The 18495-nt window shown below is 45.9% G+C and overlaps 1 protein-coding gene across 5 annotated transcripts in view; it reads left to right on the forward strand.

The window, feature by feature from the left end:
* Positions 1-18495, forward strand: part of NTRK3 (neurotrophic receptor tyrosine kinase 3) — a 221350-nt gene that overhangs the window by 142367 nt on the left and 60488 nt on the right. Inside the window, exon 13 of one of the 5 annotated variants that reach the window (XM_075506230.1) lies at positions 6656-6774. The exons of the other annotated variants lie outside the window; for them this stretch is intronic. Within the exon in view, the coding sequence (XP_075362345.1) occupies positions 6656-6774 (119 nt within the window). Of the gene's footprint in view, positions 1-6655; positions 6775-18495 lie in introns of those variants that run through there. 5 annotated transcript variants of the gene reach the window in all.

The following is an 18495-nucleotide window of genomic DNA, read 5'->3' on the forward strand; positions in this document are numbered from 1 at the left end:
AAAGAAGTTTGCAGCAGGGTTGCTGCTGTTCTAACTTAGGGGCTTCCTTTGCTGGTTGGCTCTTTGATGTGGCGATCTGTGGTACTGGTGGATCAGCTGTACCATAATTGGAATTAATCAGCAATTAAGGAACACAAGCCCAACCAGATTCTTTCCCAGTGGATATTCATTGCTGGGCAGATTAGTCAGTGGTTTCAATAACTGTAAAACGCTTAGGGTAACTATTGCTATCTGCAGCAGCTGGGGAACAGAGGCAGTGTCAGAGGGACGTGGATACCTGTCAGGCAAAGTGGAAATGAGAAGCTCTTGTAACACTGTGCACAGTGCTTAAATTGGCAGCACTCTGAGGGCTGACTTGGGAAAAAAAAAAAAAAAATTAAAAATTGACGAAAGAATGTATTTGAAAACCAAAGTGATGAAAATGATGTCTTACTTGTTGGGATGGGATCTTTCATGTCAGGTCCTGCGGGCTCTGTGGAGTGCAGAGGCAGAGAGAGTGCATGGTGGTGAGAAATGGGGACTCGCGGAGGCAGGGGGACGCGGTTGTTCCTCCAGGCAGTGCGAATTGCGGAGGAGAAGGCTCCGGGACGTAGCGGTGCAAGCACACAGAGGGACAGAGGCAGGACAACAGCTTGATAATGCCCAGTATGTCAGCTACCACCAAACTCTCAGGCATTTTGCAAACACTTTCCTGCAGCCTGTTCTCATGACTGACCTATAAACCCCAAGAGCTTGGCCATGCACCTTTGCACGGCCGTGGGTGTCACGAGGGACAAAACAAGCATCCTCTTTGCTCAAGTACCTTCTCTCTGACCCAGTATGATTTAAATGAGGCAGACACTAAGCTCTGCATGTTGTGGGTGAAACTGCTGGGTGCCCAGTCCTTCCCCCTTCCCTGGTCCTCTTACAAGTCATTTCACATACTCTGGCTTCAGTCTAACGAAAACAAAACCGATGAGGCCCAACTGATCTGGCTGCTTTCCATCATGCCGTGGGCCCCCGAGTGGCTTTAAATAGCTGTACCTCTGTGCAGTCTGGAGAAAGGCATTGGCTGTGCCTCTGGACAGGGAGGGTAGCTTTGACTCAAATCACAGGACATCTCAGACCTGAAAATAGCCTTTTTATTTTGTCCTTGGTCTTAAATAGATTTTTTTTTTTTTAAATTCTTATTTTTTATTTTATACCCTGGTAAGTGCTTTCCTACTTTGGGGCTTTTCCTAAGGGGGGTTGGTGGGGAATCTTGGAGCTCTGCCTTCTGAGCTATCAGGCTACATCATTTAGTATCTTGGAACTACTCCATCCATGAAAGGGTTCCAGAGAAAACAAACTTGTGATCCTGGCTAATATGGACATGGCCCACATTAACGGCGGCAACAGTAGAAATGCAACGGATACTGGAATTCCTCTGACCAAAGGTTTAATGAATCTTACATAGTCTTAAAGAGTTCACTGTGTGGAAAGCTGCGAATGCTGTCCTTTTCTCAAGGAACATTGTTAAGCTGTTGAGTGCCTGCAGTATTCTCCTACCCCTTCCTCTGCTCTAGTTAAGCATGAGAGAAATTTGTGTGGAAATGGGATCTTCTGGACCCATTTGCTTCTGCTGTTTCTCTTGCTCTCAGCCTGTCTATTCCCTTTCCTGCCCTCAAAAACACATGCAGTGCTGTGATTCCCTGGTCGTGATTTTGGGTTGTGGAGAAGATGAAGATGCAACAAACTAGCTAGAGCTCCATCTAGCACATTCCCAAGAGGTTTCCAGTGATGTCAAGTCTCATTGACTAAAGTGGGAGACTCTTATGCCTGAGGTTAAACCATGGAAAATGAACAAAGATACAAGGTGAGCTGCTGTGGAGGGGAATAAGGACCCTGCTTCCATGAAAATGAACAATCATAAGCATTTCTGTAGCTCTCAGAGCCTTTTTGTGAATCTTAAAAGAGCTGTTATCTACTTGAATATCTGCTTGAAGTCTGTATATCGGTTTGAAATTCACCTGTGGGCTGAATTTTCTTGTGGTTCTCCATTGTGGTCAACAACGTTGGGCTGGTGTATATGAGAGGAGGTCTAGGCTCTTTGACTTTACCTTGGACGGTAGACAAGATGATGTCCTTATCTGCAGCTGAGAGCGCCAGGGAGAACCTCACAGTGTGCTTCTGATGAGCTTCCGTGACTTGCTTTGTTGTAGCAAGCAAGGCCTCAGGCTGGGTTGCATCTCGCCCTGCTATATGTTGAGGGGGAGAGAAAAAAAAGAGGGTTTTGTATCATAGCCCTGCAGATGAACCTATCCATGACAGGAAACCTGGATTGCTGTGTTGCTTCCCCCTCAGATATAGACATATCAGTCTATTATTTGACTAGACAGATAGCTGTTTCCTTCTCTCTGGATGTGGGCCAGGCTTGATGGTTTTCATGCCTCCTTTGATGCTATTCATACTTCATATCTGTGCATAGAGAAAGATAAAATGTACACTGTTGTTGGAGTCTCCTATTGCTTTTCCTTTATATCATAAATTCTGCTGTAACACAGAAGAGAGATCAAAGCTCTGTTGCCTAACGTGGGCTGTGTGGATAGCAGTGTTATGTTTGGCCAGCTCGTTGTCCCTAATTTGCTGGTTTTGTTTAACCCATTTTTGCCAGGCGTTACATGGCATCCCATCGCTTTTCTCATTCGTTCCCACAGCAATTTATGCTGCTGATTTAGAAGCAGTTTCCATCCCTGGGTTTCAAAACTGGGCTGCACCACTCCTGCTGTGGCAGATGGGGCTGCTGTGAGGAGCTGTGCATCATTTTCTGCGTCGTTCCCTCGCCTCCCCGTGTCGTGTTCCCTGCTGCTCTTCTCAGGTGACCTGGAGCCACCTCAGATCTCAAAAGCTCTAGAGGCATGGTATATTTGAATGGTTGCAATTTTACCTGTAGGTAAACAGCGAAGGTGAGGTGAAATTATCTGGCTTGTCTCCTTAGTCTTGCTCTCGGTCAGTGGAGGAAGGGTGTTGCTTGCAGGGCTCTGTCTGTAGGCTGGATTGAGCATGTGCACGGGGCACAGCGGCTGAGACCCAGTGCCTGAGGGTGTTGGGAAACGCAAGACAGCTCTGGAGGACTAAGTGGATGGCCAGGGTTGAGGACAAAACTGATTGCATGGTTCGGTTGCCTTCAATTTTCTTGTCCTTTCATTGCCACATCCTTCCAGCCTGCTTAGAGAAATACCCCATCTGCTCCCTCCATCTCAAGCTGTTAGAGCTGCACAGCAAATCTGAGCTCATTCCTCCTTCCTTATTCTCCAACACTCTCCATACATTTATTCCACTACCATACCATGGCTATTAGTAGAGACAGTATCATGTTTTAATTTAAAAAGTGGTCTCACTAGAACAGGGAGAAGCACAAAGTTTACGCTGTCAGACCCTTCCCAGTTTTGTAGGTCTTTGGAGATGCTTTTGGTTTGATTCTACAGGGTGGGTTTTTTTACCTCCTTACTATTTTCAGGCTTGTATGTTGGAGTTTCCCTCCAAATCTACAACCAGTGTCAAAGATAGTATTTTTCCTCCCATGTTCCAGCTAGCACTGACAAATGTGAAACTCCCCAAAAGGGATTGTTTTTAAAATTTCCCCAACTCCTTCTAAGATGGTGAACACTTTTCTTTCTCTCTTTTTTTTTTTCTTTTGGAAAAAAAATAAGTAAAACAAAACCCCCAAGTTCTTTAAGACATTTCCAAGCTAGTTTTTCAGGAGCTAATAGCTTTGTTGGTAGAAAGATGACATTTGTCATAGCAGCATCCAAACTCTGAACCTGTTGAGATTCACCCATTTTAACCCTGGACATCTCAGTGAACATCATCCATCTCACATCTGACAGGGAAGACATAAACCTAGCAAAAGCCTTGTTGGTTTCTGCTCCATACAAGAGAATGGGGTTGAAGGTAGCAGTACAATATGGGAGACAGCAGTTAGGAAAGAGACAAAACCAGTCAGGAGAGAAGCATGGTTTTTTTTCAGATTCTTTGGGGACTTTAATAAATCAGAAGGAGAGGCTGCCAAAATGACCGATGCTGCATTGCTTTCCCAAGTCAGCGGTATGTGTGTTCAGCCCCTAGCTTCAGAAACGTAGGCTGTCCTCCTGCCACGTTCCTCATCGTCCCTCAGTAGCGACTGCATGTCAGTTATGGGGTAACCCCTACTGCATTCCCATTCTGCAAAGACCCTGCTGTCACTGGAGATCCCTGCAGCTGGGATTCACAGCATAGTGCTGACGACAAAGAGCAAAGCCCTCGGCGTCCCCAGCCTTAAGTCTTGCTAATTTTCACATGTCCCTTTGCTGAGGCTGTGAGTCCCCAGTGGATTTTTAGGTCTGTTGGATGTGGTCCGGCAGAAATGGAATTGCCTTAATTTAGCAGAGCTAAGAAATGCAAAGAAAATAAAGCAGACAGGAGTGCTCCTTGGAGATACTTCGTATTGTTGAGTATAGACTTTCCCAGCTATCCTTTGGTGGCCATAAAATATATTTATATTATGAAAAACGAAACACGATAAATAGTGACGTTCAGGGATGCCATGTTTATTTGTCTCCCAGTGACTCTGATAAGAAATGGACTTAGTCTACATACACATTTCCAAGCATCAGCACTTTAAACTCTGCTTTGGCTCTGAGAATTGAGCTAGGCTCTTTCTCACTACTAATGATATTTCAACACTTGGAATTTGCCTATGAATTTTGTTTATGACACATGAACTGAAGCTGAGCCTGGCTTACTCTCCTTCAGGGCCACTGAGAATAACAGATAGTTTCCCCCAAACAAGTTTAACCTGTTCCAAACCAAACAAACAGCTTTTGTCTGCATCCTCAGGTTCATCAAAAGAGGTATGCGTTTCATGATGAGATGGAATAAGATAGTGCAGGGAAGAAATATAAAGAGATATAAAAGAAAAAATAGAAAGAAGAAATAGGGGTAAAATAATCTTCTGGCTGGTGTAGATTTTGTGTGAGAAACTTTCTGTTCCTAGCCTAGTGGAAAGCACCTTTCCTATTGAGATCAATTCACAAGGGCATCCAAGCTGCTCCATGCTGCTCTAGTGATGCCAGACTTGGGCTAACTTACCTGATTTGTGGAGGATCCTGTGACTGTATGAGGAGCAGGAGCATTTTCCAGACCTTAGAGCAATTGTGTAGCCAAGACATCCCAGTAATTTTCTTGGAAAAACCCTTTGGGCCCATGAGAAGTTGGGAAAGATTAGAGCAATCCCCAGGATACTACCATGCATGTCTTGATCCTGGCAACTTTGTGGATCTGTATTGGGGATTTTGGTAAGCTGGTGTAGAAGCCTCTTATGTCCACATACTCGATCTGAGCTAAGTGCAACTTCACTTCAGTCTTAGCAGCTACCTTCAAGGACCTATGCCTATTCCTGCCATGTCTCTTTCCAGGCTATTGGGATGGCCTCAGTTGTAGAAATACTGATACAAATGGGTGTCTGATAAAGTAGTGTAAAAAATGATGAGCTGACGCCTGAAGACAAATGCATGGGTCTCTTCTGCAAGAACTTGCAGGACTTAGCACAAAAGATGATAGAAAACAAGGGTTCAAGTCAGGAAGAAGGGAAATGTAGGCTAAACATCAGGATGTGTCCTAACAGTGAACCAGAATGTGCCCTCCTTCAGTCAGACTTTGAGGAGAGGGCTGTGGGACTGGATATCTTGGCAGAAGGATTCCCTCCTGGAGCTCCCTTCCAGTGCTCCACAAAAGGTTTGCTCCCTCCAGTCCAGAGAACTATTCTCTGACAAGTCCTGAATATTTGCATTTATTTAGCTCCAGAGAACAATGTTAATCTTTAATAGTAATTAACATCTAATAATTTCTGTATTAGAAACATGCTAGTAGTGGGTTTCCCTGGCTGGAGCAACCCAAGGCAGGGGCATTATGAAGAGATGGTTAATACAGCCCTTGAAAACGTTATATTTGCCCAGTAAGTTCATTGGGACTGAAGGAAAGAACATGCCTATGTTCTCTGCTCCACTTATTTTTCCTTTTCATCTGGCCAATATTTCTGGCAAATCCTAAACCTTCAGATTATTTTTAAAGAGGCAGGGTTGTGCAAGGAGAAGATGCCTCCAGCGTGCAGGTTTTGGTGTAGATGGGACAGCTGGGGCTAAGGAATTCTATGGGGTTATGAGAGTCAGGCCTCCCCAGCCTTGCAATGGTACTCTTCAGCTTCAGAAATGTTAAGCCAGACTAAATAAATCATGACAGAAAAGTAGACGTAGGAAGGATTCTCTGTTTTCCTCACTCCCTGCCTAGGGGAAAGATGAACCAGGTAGGAATTAGGACTTTTCCACCCCTGATTAGTGGGAACCTCTGGAATAGAGTTGTTCCCAGTTCTCCGTCCAAACTGCTTGCATGCCCCTTGTCCTCAGAGCACTTGTGTCTGCACGCACCACATGAAAAGATTGCCTGTTCTTTATGGAAAGACAGAGTGAGGTTGCCCTGCCCAGAGAGGGCATTTTGGCTTTAATTTAATGGCAGCCGTTTGCTGGTTATTCATTTGGTTCTTTTTTAATAATTACATGTGTGTCGATATCTCTCTCTTTTTTTCTGGTTTTGCTCTTTTTTGTTTTTTCGTTTACTTTATTTTGCTTTTTTCTTTTTTCTGTTTTTTTTTCCCCTTTAGGTTTCAGAGAAATTATGTTGAATCCAATAAGCCTCCCTGGACATTCCAAACCTCTTAACCAAGGCATTTATGTTGAGGATGTCAGTGTTTATTTCAGCAAAGGACGTCATGGCTTTTAAAAACTCCTTAAAAGTCCCTGTTCTGATGTCAAGTTTATAGGCTGTGCCCTCAAAATGGTGGGAAGCAGTAAGCGTGGTCTGTATGGATTGAGGTCTCCTCCTAATAGGACTCTACAGCCCTGCCTGTACACACGTTAAAGCCAACTGAAACTGTGGTTTTCTGTCACCAGATAACAGGGTTGTTCTTTTCCTCCAATGGTCGCTGTGTTCGTTAAATATTCCTGCAAGGCACAACAGCAGCAATGAGAGCAAATAAAGAGAATTAAAACCCAATTGAAAGGAGTCATCCTAATAACACAGTAAATAATTGTACTTTTGCTTTAAAATAAAACACAAAACAAAACCAACCAAGCCAACCAAACTGACATCTTTAGTCATGTCCTCCCTGCTTGGAGTTTTCCTTGTAAGCTTGTGTCTTCGCAACACCCAGTGAATGCCGCCATCACCTCTTACGTGGCACCGCCATGAGAGGTCTCCCAGAGCGAGCTGAGGCGGGGAGCCTGGAAGAAACTAAAGCAGAATGAAGACTTTTGGTAAGAACAAAGGCAGCCCCGCTCCCAGTTCTTGCACAGAAAATAATGTTGGAAGGAATAATAATGGAAAGAAAAAAAAAAAAAATCTTACTTCTCTAACAGGAAGAGAATGTGGTTATCTTTGAAGTGCACATATTCTAGGAGGCTTTTTTTGTTTGTCTGTCTGTCTGTGTGTGTTAGAGCGGCTCGTTGGATCTGACTATATCGTTGTCGTACTCTGGTCTCTCCCTGCTGCTTGAATGATGAGCTTTATCTGAGGAGTTGCCTGGACTTCCTGCATGGATGGAGAATCCATAGCACAGGAGGGTCTGTGTCCTTGCCAGGACTAGGGCAGTAAGCAAAGTGGAAAAGCATATCAGACGCACGCAGGTCCCAGCTGCTGGGCCTTTTCCAGCCCCCTTTAGCTCTCCCCTGTATTCCCACCCAACTAGAGATTGATTGTAACCCAGTCACATACCCAGAACCATCAGCTTGAGGCAGACTGACTGAAGGGGAGGAAAAATAAGTATTCTGTTGCTTCTTCTCTGGCATATCAGGAACAGGAATATCAATCCTGTTCTCTGGCCGATATTTGTATTCTCTCCCCCTCTCCCATCCCACTTTTGTCTTACTTCATCCAAAGCCTCTCAGATGGAAAAGTAAACCGTTTGGTCCCGTCCTCAAGAGAAGCCAGCTGCCCTCGCAGCAACTTGCAGGGCTTTCCTTGGACTCTCTGGACGTCACGTGTATGGGAAATACAAATTTGCTCACACATGTCAGTCATAACCTATAAGCAAAGCAGATTTTCTCTAGAGGAAAAAAAACCTTCCAAAAGCTTCGGGTGTGGCCAGATCCTTTTCTGAGAGGAGTATTGAACCAGGAGCTTGCTCACCAGCCACTCAGCTTTGCTTGCCTTCTCGGTGGCCCGAGATGACCTTATCACATCAGGGATGTCTCTAAATCACCAGCCCTGAAGGGTCTCTGCCACTGGAAAAAGTCACGGTCCCCCTCTGCCAGAACTGGGCAGAAGCCTCAGAATGGGATGTTCTGTTTCATCCTGCCTTTACGGGCGACCTGCATGAACCACCCTGGAGATTGCCAGGAGGTTTTATTACCAGCTTTCCCATAGGGATATCTCTGGAAATATTCCATTCTCTTGCTTCTTCTCCTGGTTCATTCGCATAAAAAGGTAAAGTGCAATAGAAGAGTACAGGAGAAACGGTAGCAGATTGCTTTAAGTTAACGGACATGCCTTATGGGGGGCATCTGCGTTAGGACGAGGAGGCCTGGCTTAGGTTGGATGGCTTCAGAAACCATGACCAAAACTCCCAACAATGTTTCCTGCCCGCATCGGAGCTGGAAATGCAAGAGGTGCACCACCAGAGAGGACCTGCGGCCATGTGTTATTGACACCTCAATTCTGCAGATTCACAGAGTGAGGAGGAGCTTCGCCAAGCATGTGAATCACTGGGTGCTTGTCTGAACTGAATTTCCCCATCTCCTGGAAGTCGCCCACCTGACCTGGGGATGTCTTGTCCGTCTGAACTGTCTCCTCTCCCTAGCACTGTTCAGGGGACTCTGCTCTCAACTGTGTGTATCAGTCGTAGAGATACATCTGTGGGCCTGGACCAGAAGCCTATATCCTAACACCCTAGCAGAGGAAGGGTTGAATTTTACAGCTCAGGTCCATCTCTGCTTAGAAGAAATCCTCTGGACCGTACAGCATAATTTAAAGCAGTTCTCCCCACTGTGATCGATGTCTCAATTTGTTTAACACCAATTAAAGTCTCTGGTTCCTCACTGCTGAAAACGAAAGCCAGTCATGGCCGTTTGCGATTGGTGGCTTTAAGTAGCAAGTCTAAGGATGTTTTTTTTAAAAATTTTATTTTATTTTTAATTATTGTAAATCATTACCTCATTTTCTGTCAATGAGACTCCTCCATCTTTGAGCATTCTTATCTTGCCATAACTATCATCCTGTGCTAATGGGAAATGGGACGGTCCCTTTTCACAGAGACTATAGGGGTGTTCAATGTCTAGTTTCTTAATAAACACTTTATTTTCTAACGAAACAGCTGCATCAGGTCTCTTCTTTGAAGACAAAATAAATAAACGTTCAGAATGACACATACTATAGTCTACTTCTTCATGAGATGGTCCATGTGTGGGGAGTCTGGTTTGTTTGCTTCTTCAGGGGGTGTGGATGGTGGGATTTACTGTTGTGATGTGAACGTTGCTCAGGTGTAGCTCTTGCTTCTGTTACTCTCATCAGGCAGAAAGATGTTTTCTTGCCTGCGAGCTTAGCTGCTGATGATCTCAGTTGACAACCTGTTTTTTTTGTAGCTCAAAATGGTCATATTCTCAGGGACAAGGCAGTACTGGTGGGAGATGGTGTCAGGATTTGTCAAGGCAAGTTTCTACACTTAGTGGAAGGAGTTTTATTAGGAGCCTTATCTCTCAGGGAACTTGACACTAAAAGATTGTTCTGGCTGCAGTGCTCTTGTTTCAGAACATGCTGTTGCTGCAGGTCTCCCTGCTTGGTTGTGCAAATTGCTCTCCTGTTGGGTGTTGGACTGTTGTCCCTTCATCGGGGCAATTAGCCTCCTATTAAGCCAGCAAGGAGGTGTGTGATGTAGAGGTGGTGGGGTAACAAGCAAGTGCCGCACTTGGGTTACTCATCAGGAGTTCATGTAAGGGCGGTTGGTTGCTCCAGGAGGAGAGAGGAGCCACTCTGCAGCGTGCGGGGCTTGGCATGAGGATGTGTTTTAGTGGCTGTGTCTTGTTATCGTTAATGGGAGATGTCATTTATGTGATTTAAAGCTGCGGTGCCAACCTGCAGCTGACAGGCATGAGGCCGGGGGTGTGTTTGAGCTGATATTGGTGGATGGTGCTGGAACCCTCTTTGAAAACCTGGTGAGAGTTTTGATGAGCAAAATCGAAACAAGTTTTCCAGCATCCTTCTGTTCCTATAACTTCCTGGCATGACTTTCAAGCAAATATCTCAAAGCGATGCTATGAGTGAATTTCTGCATGCTATTCCCTTCTAATGAGTATGCCTCTAGAAGTGATTGGGTGCTGTGGTTCACAGGATTAGGTGATGGCTGAGATCTTTACCTTTCCAGGAATGTCTGCTATGCCTGAGACAAATGGTTGTGTCCTGACATGTAACCTTACACACGGGATGGGCAGCTGAGCTGCATCGGATTTCATCCCTATTTCCCTCTCCTTTTTGAGGTGTGTGAAACAAACATGGGTGTTGGAAGCTCTGCCTTTTCCTCCTCGCTACTCCAGGGTCTGTTATCAAGTTTCACAGCCCAGAAACATTGCAAACAAGGGGTTGATTAACCGTTTACTTAGGCTGCTGGTATGGTCAGCTGTAGTCTACCTTGCTTTGTATTTCAGGGCAACTGATTCCTTACCTATGAGTTCCCACAATGTTTTTGCTGCTGCCAGTTCCCAAGGAGATAGCTTAACTATGTCCATGGGCTCTGACATGCACTGCAGAGGGGTTGGGCACTTGTTTCTTCTTGTGCTTGCTTCTTGGTTGCCTCTGTTCCCTGTGTGTTGCCTTCACCCATGCGAAGGCTCTGTGCTCTTCAAGACAGCTGAACTGTGAGTTGATACTGCTGTCTTGCTGTCCCTTCCCACACTGGCTTCAAATGGCTCTTGAGCTGTTTATAGAGCTTATTACTGAAGGAGCTTGGGGTACTGGTTTGGTATGGTGCAGGCAGTAGTACATATCAGCTCCTCCTGAAAATCACAGCCCTGCCTTCTCAGTTCTTGTAGAGTGTGGAGCCTGCATGTGAACAAGCAGAGAAGTTTTCTTTCCTTGTGTTTTGACTCTAAAAAGGTGGAGTCACATTTCTTTTAGTTCATGCCTGGAATGAGTGTGATGGGCACAGTATGATTCTGGCACAATACCTCTCTGCATGATGGAAACAACGTGTGGCTTGGTGGGACCTTGGGCTTGGACTGGCTGCAGGTGAGTGTTTGATGTGTGTGATGCTGTAGGTCACAACTGGGGTATACTGAGTCTGTAGCTGCTTATCCAAGTTGCACAGGATGAGTCTTGATGGTTTTGCTGCTCTTTTGTTTATTTAGATGTGCTTTTAAGGAGTCAGCCCTTCTTTCTCAAGAGGCTGTAGCTTCTTCGAAGGTGGTAGTTTTCTCTGCCACCCAGTCTTTGGCCTTTCCAGCATGTGTCTGTGACCGGGGTGGTGGGGCAGAAGTCCCAGGAGCTGTGGACAGAGGAAGGTGCTTCTGCTATTTCAGTGAACTGCAGCAGTGCATCATTGCTCTGCTCTGATTTGTACCCAGAACAAGCTGCAGATCCTGAGGGTTAAGCCCTGGCATTAGCAGAGGATAAAGAGGCCTAGACATAGTCGTAAAGCTAAAAAACACAGGTTTGGAGGAGCAGCAGAAAGAGAGCATGCAAGAAATCAATGCTGGGTGACTTCATTTTTGCTTAATGTTTTGAAGCACTTCTGGTGCAGTTTATGCAATGAGTCAAAGAGTCCTTATTCACTGTGTATTTGCCAGTGCCTGCAGACCCTGATCAATTGGCAGAAAAGTTTAACAAGCTGTGGGAATGTGCATACAGATGCTTTGAAGGGGAAAGAGTGTGACGGGAGACCGACACACACACAGGTGGAAAGGTGCTTTACCTGGTGAAGCAACAAGGTATCTTCCTCTGCTGTTGTGGTGCATTTTGCTTTGCCTGTATGCTTTGTGGTTTCCCCGATGTCCCCCCCAACACACTCCTCATGACAGGCAGGCTCCTTGTTGGTGCTAGCATGTGGTCTGATGCCACAGAGCATCAGCTGCCGGACCCACATCTCTGGTGGCCTGAGCTTCTTGTGCCACAGGGGTGCACTGCAGGCTGTAGGACATCCTGCCCTGTGTCCACAGCATGGGGGATCACAGAGATACTGCTTTGCCTTGACCCCTAAAAAACAACATAGGAAACCCAATGGTAAAAATAAGTTATTTGCCCAATGTGGCTTCCTTTGTATTTCTTGTAAACTGACATGTGGGGAAGACACAGAGGGCTTAGGGGTGTAGATACGGCACCTTTCTGCATCTTCTGGGAGCTCAGTTTGGTTGTGTCAGTTCCTAATGTTGTTCTTCAGTTCCAGATTTCACCTCCTTGGATGCACCATTGGAGTTTTGGAGTTGTTTGTCCGTTTTCTTTATTGGGATTTGATAATTCGTTTCCAGAGAAGTTATGTTCTTACTGAACATAACTTCTGAACATAGCCTGTTCTTAATGAAATCAGTACAGAAATTCAAAAGAGTGTTAACTAAGCTTTTGCCAGACAGCGCTTTGAGGTAGAATTCAGGCTTTGAGTTTGTCAACTTAATAGCTAGAATAAATCCCAACCCACACTCCCAGCCCCAGTAAATAAATGCAGGATGATTCCTTCGCTAAGTGAAGAAGATGGTCTCTCCAGCAGTAAAGCAGAGTGCAAGTACAAGACAATTACATTTGAACTTTGATATTAATTTTGAACTTGTGAGTGTAACTGCTGACTAATCAGCAGGAATAAATTTTGGTTGTTCTCTACAAAGCGGAGGGATTCGTTCCAAGCACTTGTTAAATGATTTGCTCTGCTGTTAGTGAGTCATTTGTGACCTGTGCCCGATTCCTGCAGATGAGTTGACTTTTTGTAAGGATTTGTCTATGATTTCAGACTATTTGGCCTTTTTCCTCCAAGGGTTTGCTTCAAATATTCATGTTGTGTGACTGGCTGACTGGTGCTGCTTTTGCTCTCAGGTTGGGTGAGTGAATGTTTCAGACAGGCCGCCAGAAATGTAATATGCAGAGATGCTCTTCGGTAGTCTGGTACATGGGGTTGTCTTTAACCCCATGTTTCTGTTTCATATCTTGGGACTGGTACCACCCCACCAGGTTTGTCTGCAGGCAAGAAAAACTGCTGTTCCCCAGGCCTTTGGAGCAGTTAAGAGCTCGTTTTCAGAGCAAGTAGCCTTCATGGCTCCAGCCTGAATTTTGGGAGCAGCCTGTGTCTGATCTGTATGTGGGTCTCTATCTGCTGATCGCAGCGCAGCTGCTGCTGGAGGTCAGCCTCTTTCATGAGAAGTCAGAAAGAGCCAGACTGGAGTCGCATTAGGCTCGGTAAACTGCCAGGATGTCTGAATAAGCTAATCATGGCCAGGTCATCATTATCTTAAGTGAGTCAGAGATGTGTCCGGGCTGTTTATTAAGATAATTGGGAGAGGGAGGGAGGGATGTTTGCAGCCTGTGGACTAGACCCGTGAGGCGGGGGAGTGTATGGCGACATCTGATACAAGAGACAAGGAACTCATGCTCTTGCAAGTTGATGTTCTGCATCTGTCCAAGGCCTGATCCTGCTGGGATTCAGTCCCTGGTACCAATAACAGGGATGTAAGGTGGCATCACGATAATGCAGTATGTACGTTTCAAACACCACCAGTGTGAGCTCGTCTTGCCAGGCTAAAGAGTTGTACCTCTGCTCAGATTTCCTCATGAGGCCTTGTTGCCTGTTAATTTTAGAGGTATTCTGGATGAACAGAGCATTTTGGTTTTGCTGCATCAATGCCAATCAATATTTGGGGACGATAGGAGCAGCTGTGCACAGTCACTCCTTCCTTGGTAGTGCCTGGTCCAGTCCCCTGTAGACTGCTGAAGGTGGCTGCAGGTTTGCTTTGTGTTTCCTGAGACACATTTGTTCATCAAATGATGCCAGAGGGGGTTGCAAGGTTAAGAGTGTTTAAGCTCCAGTCATACGCTCAACACTGCTAGAACGACTCCAGAGGTACACGTCCCCCAAAGCCATCACATGTCACAGTGCGCAGACGTTGCAGGCAACTGAGAAAGGACTCGCTTAAAGACAGGTAAGTCATTTTTCTCCTTCCAGGGAGCTATTGTGTGTCATATGCTGAATTCAGACCTCTAGCAGGAATTACGTTGATGGATCTGCTCTAAATGCATAAAGGATAACTGACTGCATTAGACAGTATCAGTGAGAAACTGTCAGTCCCTGCTTAGGAACTAGCAGGGGCTCTTCTGGCTGGAAATGCTGCAGATCTCTCGCTGTGTGAGAGCCGAAAACCAGAAGAGCCAAGTGCTGGTGGAGACCGAGGTTAACCCCCACCATCGCTTCTGTTTGACAGCCCAGGTCAGGGCTGGTGGCTGAGGAATGCAGCGGGGTGCCAGCAGGTACGGCAGAGCTGTGGGAGGTGTTCAGCATGGCTGTTCATTCCTTTAGAAAGCTCGGGAACACAGAACTGCAAGGGTGGCTACTTGGTGGTAGCACCAGTCTCTCATTTTCATCGGCAATAAGCAAAATGGCTCTGGTGTGCCTTAACCCTTCTGTCTGGTGCCAGCAGAGCATGCATTTCAGATGGATCGCCTCTTTTGCAGCCACATGAAACACTTGGCACTCAATCCCAACAGAAGATCTGTAGCCATGGCTTCAGAAGAAGGCAGCAAAGTCCCTGACAGTGCATCTTGGATGAAAATACAGTCCTGTGACTAGACTGAATGTTCAGTTTAATCCTGTTAACCTCAGAGGAGACTCCTGGGAGTTGGGTACTGTTCTGTGTAGGTCCTTAAGCTCCTCTGCATGGCTGTAATGAGTGAAGCATCTAATGTTGTGCCAAATTTCCTTCCTTGGATTCAGTGGTGCTGGCCTGAGCCTCAAAGAAAATTGGCAGATTGATATCAATAGCAGTCTTACAAGGGAAGGAGAATATCTCTCACCAAAAAATGAGAGTCACCCTTAGGAAATAAAGAAGACTCCTGAGCATAAAAGGTATCATCAGGTACACCCAAATGGGTAAGGATCAACAATGTCCCTTCTAAGGAAGAAGACCTCTAAGGCTCCGAAGAGCAAGGAAATGTGGTGATCATGAACTGTAGATACAGCATAGACTGAAACCTGGCTCTTTGATCCTGAAAGGACCACTGAAAACAAATGGGCTGCACAGGAATATATTTGGGTGATCCCTTGAAAGGATGGTTCAACCTTTTGGGGCATGTCTGTGCCATTAGTTTATGGCACTGTGAAGCTCAGGTTTGCCAGCTACCTGGGCTGTTGGCCTGCCGGCACGGCAAGGGAGGCATCCCATAGCTTGCTGGACACAAGCCACGGAGGACTTTGCTGCCAAGCCTGCCCTGTCTGAAACCTCTCCATCTCTTGCCTGCGCTTTTGCCTGTGCTCCCTCCTGAGTAAGGACGGATCCTCATGGGCTTGGAGCTCTCACCAGATCTTACCCAGACCCATGCTTAGGTTCCCCAACAAGAAATCAGAGGATGGCCATCTCTTCGGTTGGAAAGGAGGTTACTTTGACATAACATCCTTGGAATTGCCCAAAGTGATGTTCTTGTCTGGAGAAGTAAGTAGATGTTTGCTGATCATGGTGCAGGGATGTGTGTGTTTGTATGCACAGTAGGAATCAAATATCAATGGTGGAAAGGTGGTGTTGGATTTCCAAGGGAAGAGACACAATCATTAAATGTGATCTATTGCCCAAGGCAGAGAACTGGAAGTCAGGATGGTAACGTCCTCAGTGGATTAGGCTGTGACATGGAGGCAAGTTTTTGCTGCAGTGTCCCCATCTGTAATCCTGCATAAATGATTTAAGTCCCCTGCAGTGCACTGGTGGTATTTGTACACTCCGGCTGCCAGGGATGGATGAGAAGAGCCTGGCTCTGAGCTGGTCCTGGGTGTGATTCAAGAAAGCAATTCTTGAGACCCTCAGCAGCAAGCACGTCCCTGTGTTGTAGAGACTGAATTGGAGTCTCCTGCAGAGCTGAGCTTCAAGCTCGGAACAGCTTCTGGGTCTGGAAAGAAGCGGGGAGCCACAAGGGTCCTTTCCCAAGGGACATCCCAGCCCAAGTGTAGGCAACTCACATGCTGCTCCCTGCTCTCTCACAACCCCCTGAATAACGACTCTTTGTTCTAGGAGCTATAGATTATATATATTTTAAGGCTCCATGAATCATTCATAGCCCAAAGATGAAACCGAGCATCAGAGCTAAGGAAAAGCTGAGGGTGTGAGGCGAGGAACCTTCCATTATTTATTGTACTAAATCTTGACCTGGTAGCACCTTCTCCCTGCAATCCTGCCTTTGCTTTGGGAAGCCCTCTTTTCTCCTAAAAATCTGAAGTACTCTCCTACTTTCAGTAGATAATTGTAGCAAGAACCTAATCAGCTGCTTCCCTTGTTGTGCAGCTTGATGGTTGGCCTTTAAAGGAGTAAAAGGTATGTCCTAGTGAGCGTGTGAAAGCACAGCGGGGCTGCTGGGAAAAGCATGGACACATTGGCTTGGATGGAGAATGAAAGAGTCCTAGGTATGCTCTGGGGTCAAGCAGGGTTGAAGGGTTAACGCTGGGTCTGGCAAACAGCTGCAGGAAAAAATGTAATAGAATGGTTTGGAAAGAGAAGCTGGCTGCTTTCTGACTGAGCCAGCCACTTCCAGGCTCAGTGTGGCACAAGCCAGCTGTGAATAGGGGCTCCTGCTCATTTGTGGTCACTTGGTGGTCAGCACGAAATGAGTTTGTGGGTGTCAGCCTTGTTCCTGGCAGCCAGATGTCCATAGTACAGAAAATGTCTATGATTTCTGGGGTGGAGGCTGATGCCGATGACTAAATCCAGAACTCAGCTGCATGGCACCGGTTTGTGGCATCCTGACCTCTTGGCAAAAAGAACTATTCAACATAACCAGTCTGAATAGCACCAGAACTCATAGTCAAAAAAGTGAAAACACTGGTGGAAGAGAGGTTGATTGGTTGGTTGTTTTTTCTTTGTGTTTTTTTTTGTTATTTGATTCTGTAATCTAAGAGAAGGGCTGGAAGCTGAGCTTTCATTTTATAAATTCGTAGTTTTCTTTCTTACGTCAGTTGTATTGCAGTAAAAATTCGAGTCCTGCCTGTCCTGATTAAATAGCAAAATGTTGTATCACAACAGCAGGAAACTATCATGTTGCTTTTTTACTACCTTTTTAATTACTGTGTCCAATTCATTGGCAAGAGTAATATTATTATTGCTAAGGGCTGGAGACACCTTCCCTTTTCATTGCTATATGGCCCCAGGGCTTGTAAGATGCAGCTTTGGCAGTAAGGTGAGATAAAGAGAACTTCATTTATTTGCTGCTCTTCATTTGTGCCAGCACAAGAGCTTATGAGGCCACAGTGTAACCCAGGTGTCTAGTATGAACCAAGTTAAAAATAACCCCTGCTTCCACCCTCAAAGGTTATTTTTCACCCAGAACATTTCAGGGCACTGCTTTGCCAAACAGCAGTGACAGCACGAGGGAGGGGGAAGCCAGCGGTGGGGTGGGGATGGCAGGCATCTGTGGGGATGGGAGGAACCCAAACACCCAAGCAGGCTTCACCATCAGAGCTGGCAGCTGATAGTTTGTGGCAAGCAAGCGCCGTGATACCCAAGAAGGCTGCTGCAAAAACTGGGAGAGAAATGATTTGGAAACATGTGCTCTTTCAGAAGTTTTTATTTTTTAATAGAGAAACCTTTCAGGCCCCTTTTTAATTCATAATAAAAAGCAGGTTGAAAAGAAGGAGAGGGCAAATGAAGACAGTGAGGCTTGCTAACTTCCTTTAAAGTTGGAAGGTCACCTTTAAAAATGGATGAATGCAGCGTTTGGAGGAAGCTCCAAGGCAGCAGGCCTGGGGTTCAGCGCTAGAATAGGAGGCAGAACAAAGATGAAAAGAAGAATCCAGTGGGGATCTAGGAATAGCTGCAGAGCTGCAAGTGCCCGTGGTGGACTTGGGTGGAGGCGGTGTTTGAGGCAGCTTCTCTGCCCGCTCTCTGAAAGCTGCTCTTGTGTGTGGGGATGTGCTGGGGAAAGTTGTCGGGTGCTGGATAGCCATAGTGGATTGGTGGTATCGTTGTGGGTGTAAGCTGGAATTTGGGATAAAATTAAGGCACTGCCTACCCATTCCGCATTCAGGGATGCTGAGTAACCCTAGAGACGTCTTGCCTGCTCTGGTTGTGTTTGTGCTGACTTTCCCCTTTCCTGGGACCCCTCAGGGAGTGAGAAAAGAGTGATCACAGCATGAGTCCTGGTAGTGACTCACTTGGTAATGACGGAAAGCTTTCGGGCTGTGTTTTGGGTGATTTCCTGGCTCTTGCTACTTTGGTCCACTTTGTGAGCTGGTGAAAGTCAAGGTAGCACCACTGTGTTGTACGTGAGTATATTCCTCTCACC

Source organism: Mycteria americana, chromosome 6, assembly GCF_035582795.1.
Source record: "Mycteria americana isolate JAX WOST 10 ecotype Jacksonville Zoo and Gardens chromosome 6, USCA_MyAme_1.0, whole genome shotgun sequence".
NCBI classification, from domain to species: Eukaryota; Metazoa; Chordata; class Aves; order Ciconiiformes; family Ciconiidae; genus Mycteria; species Mycteria americana.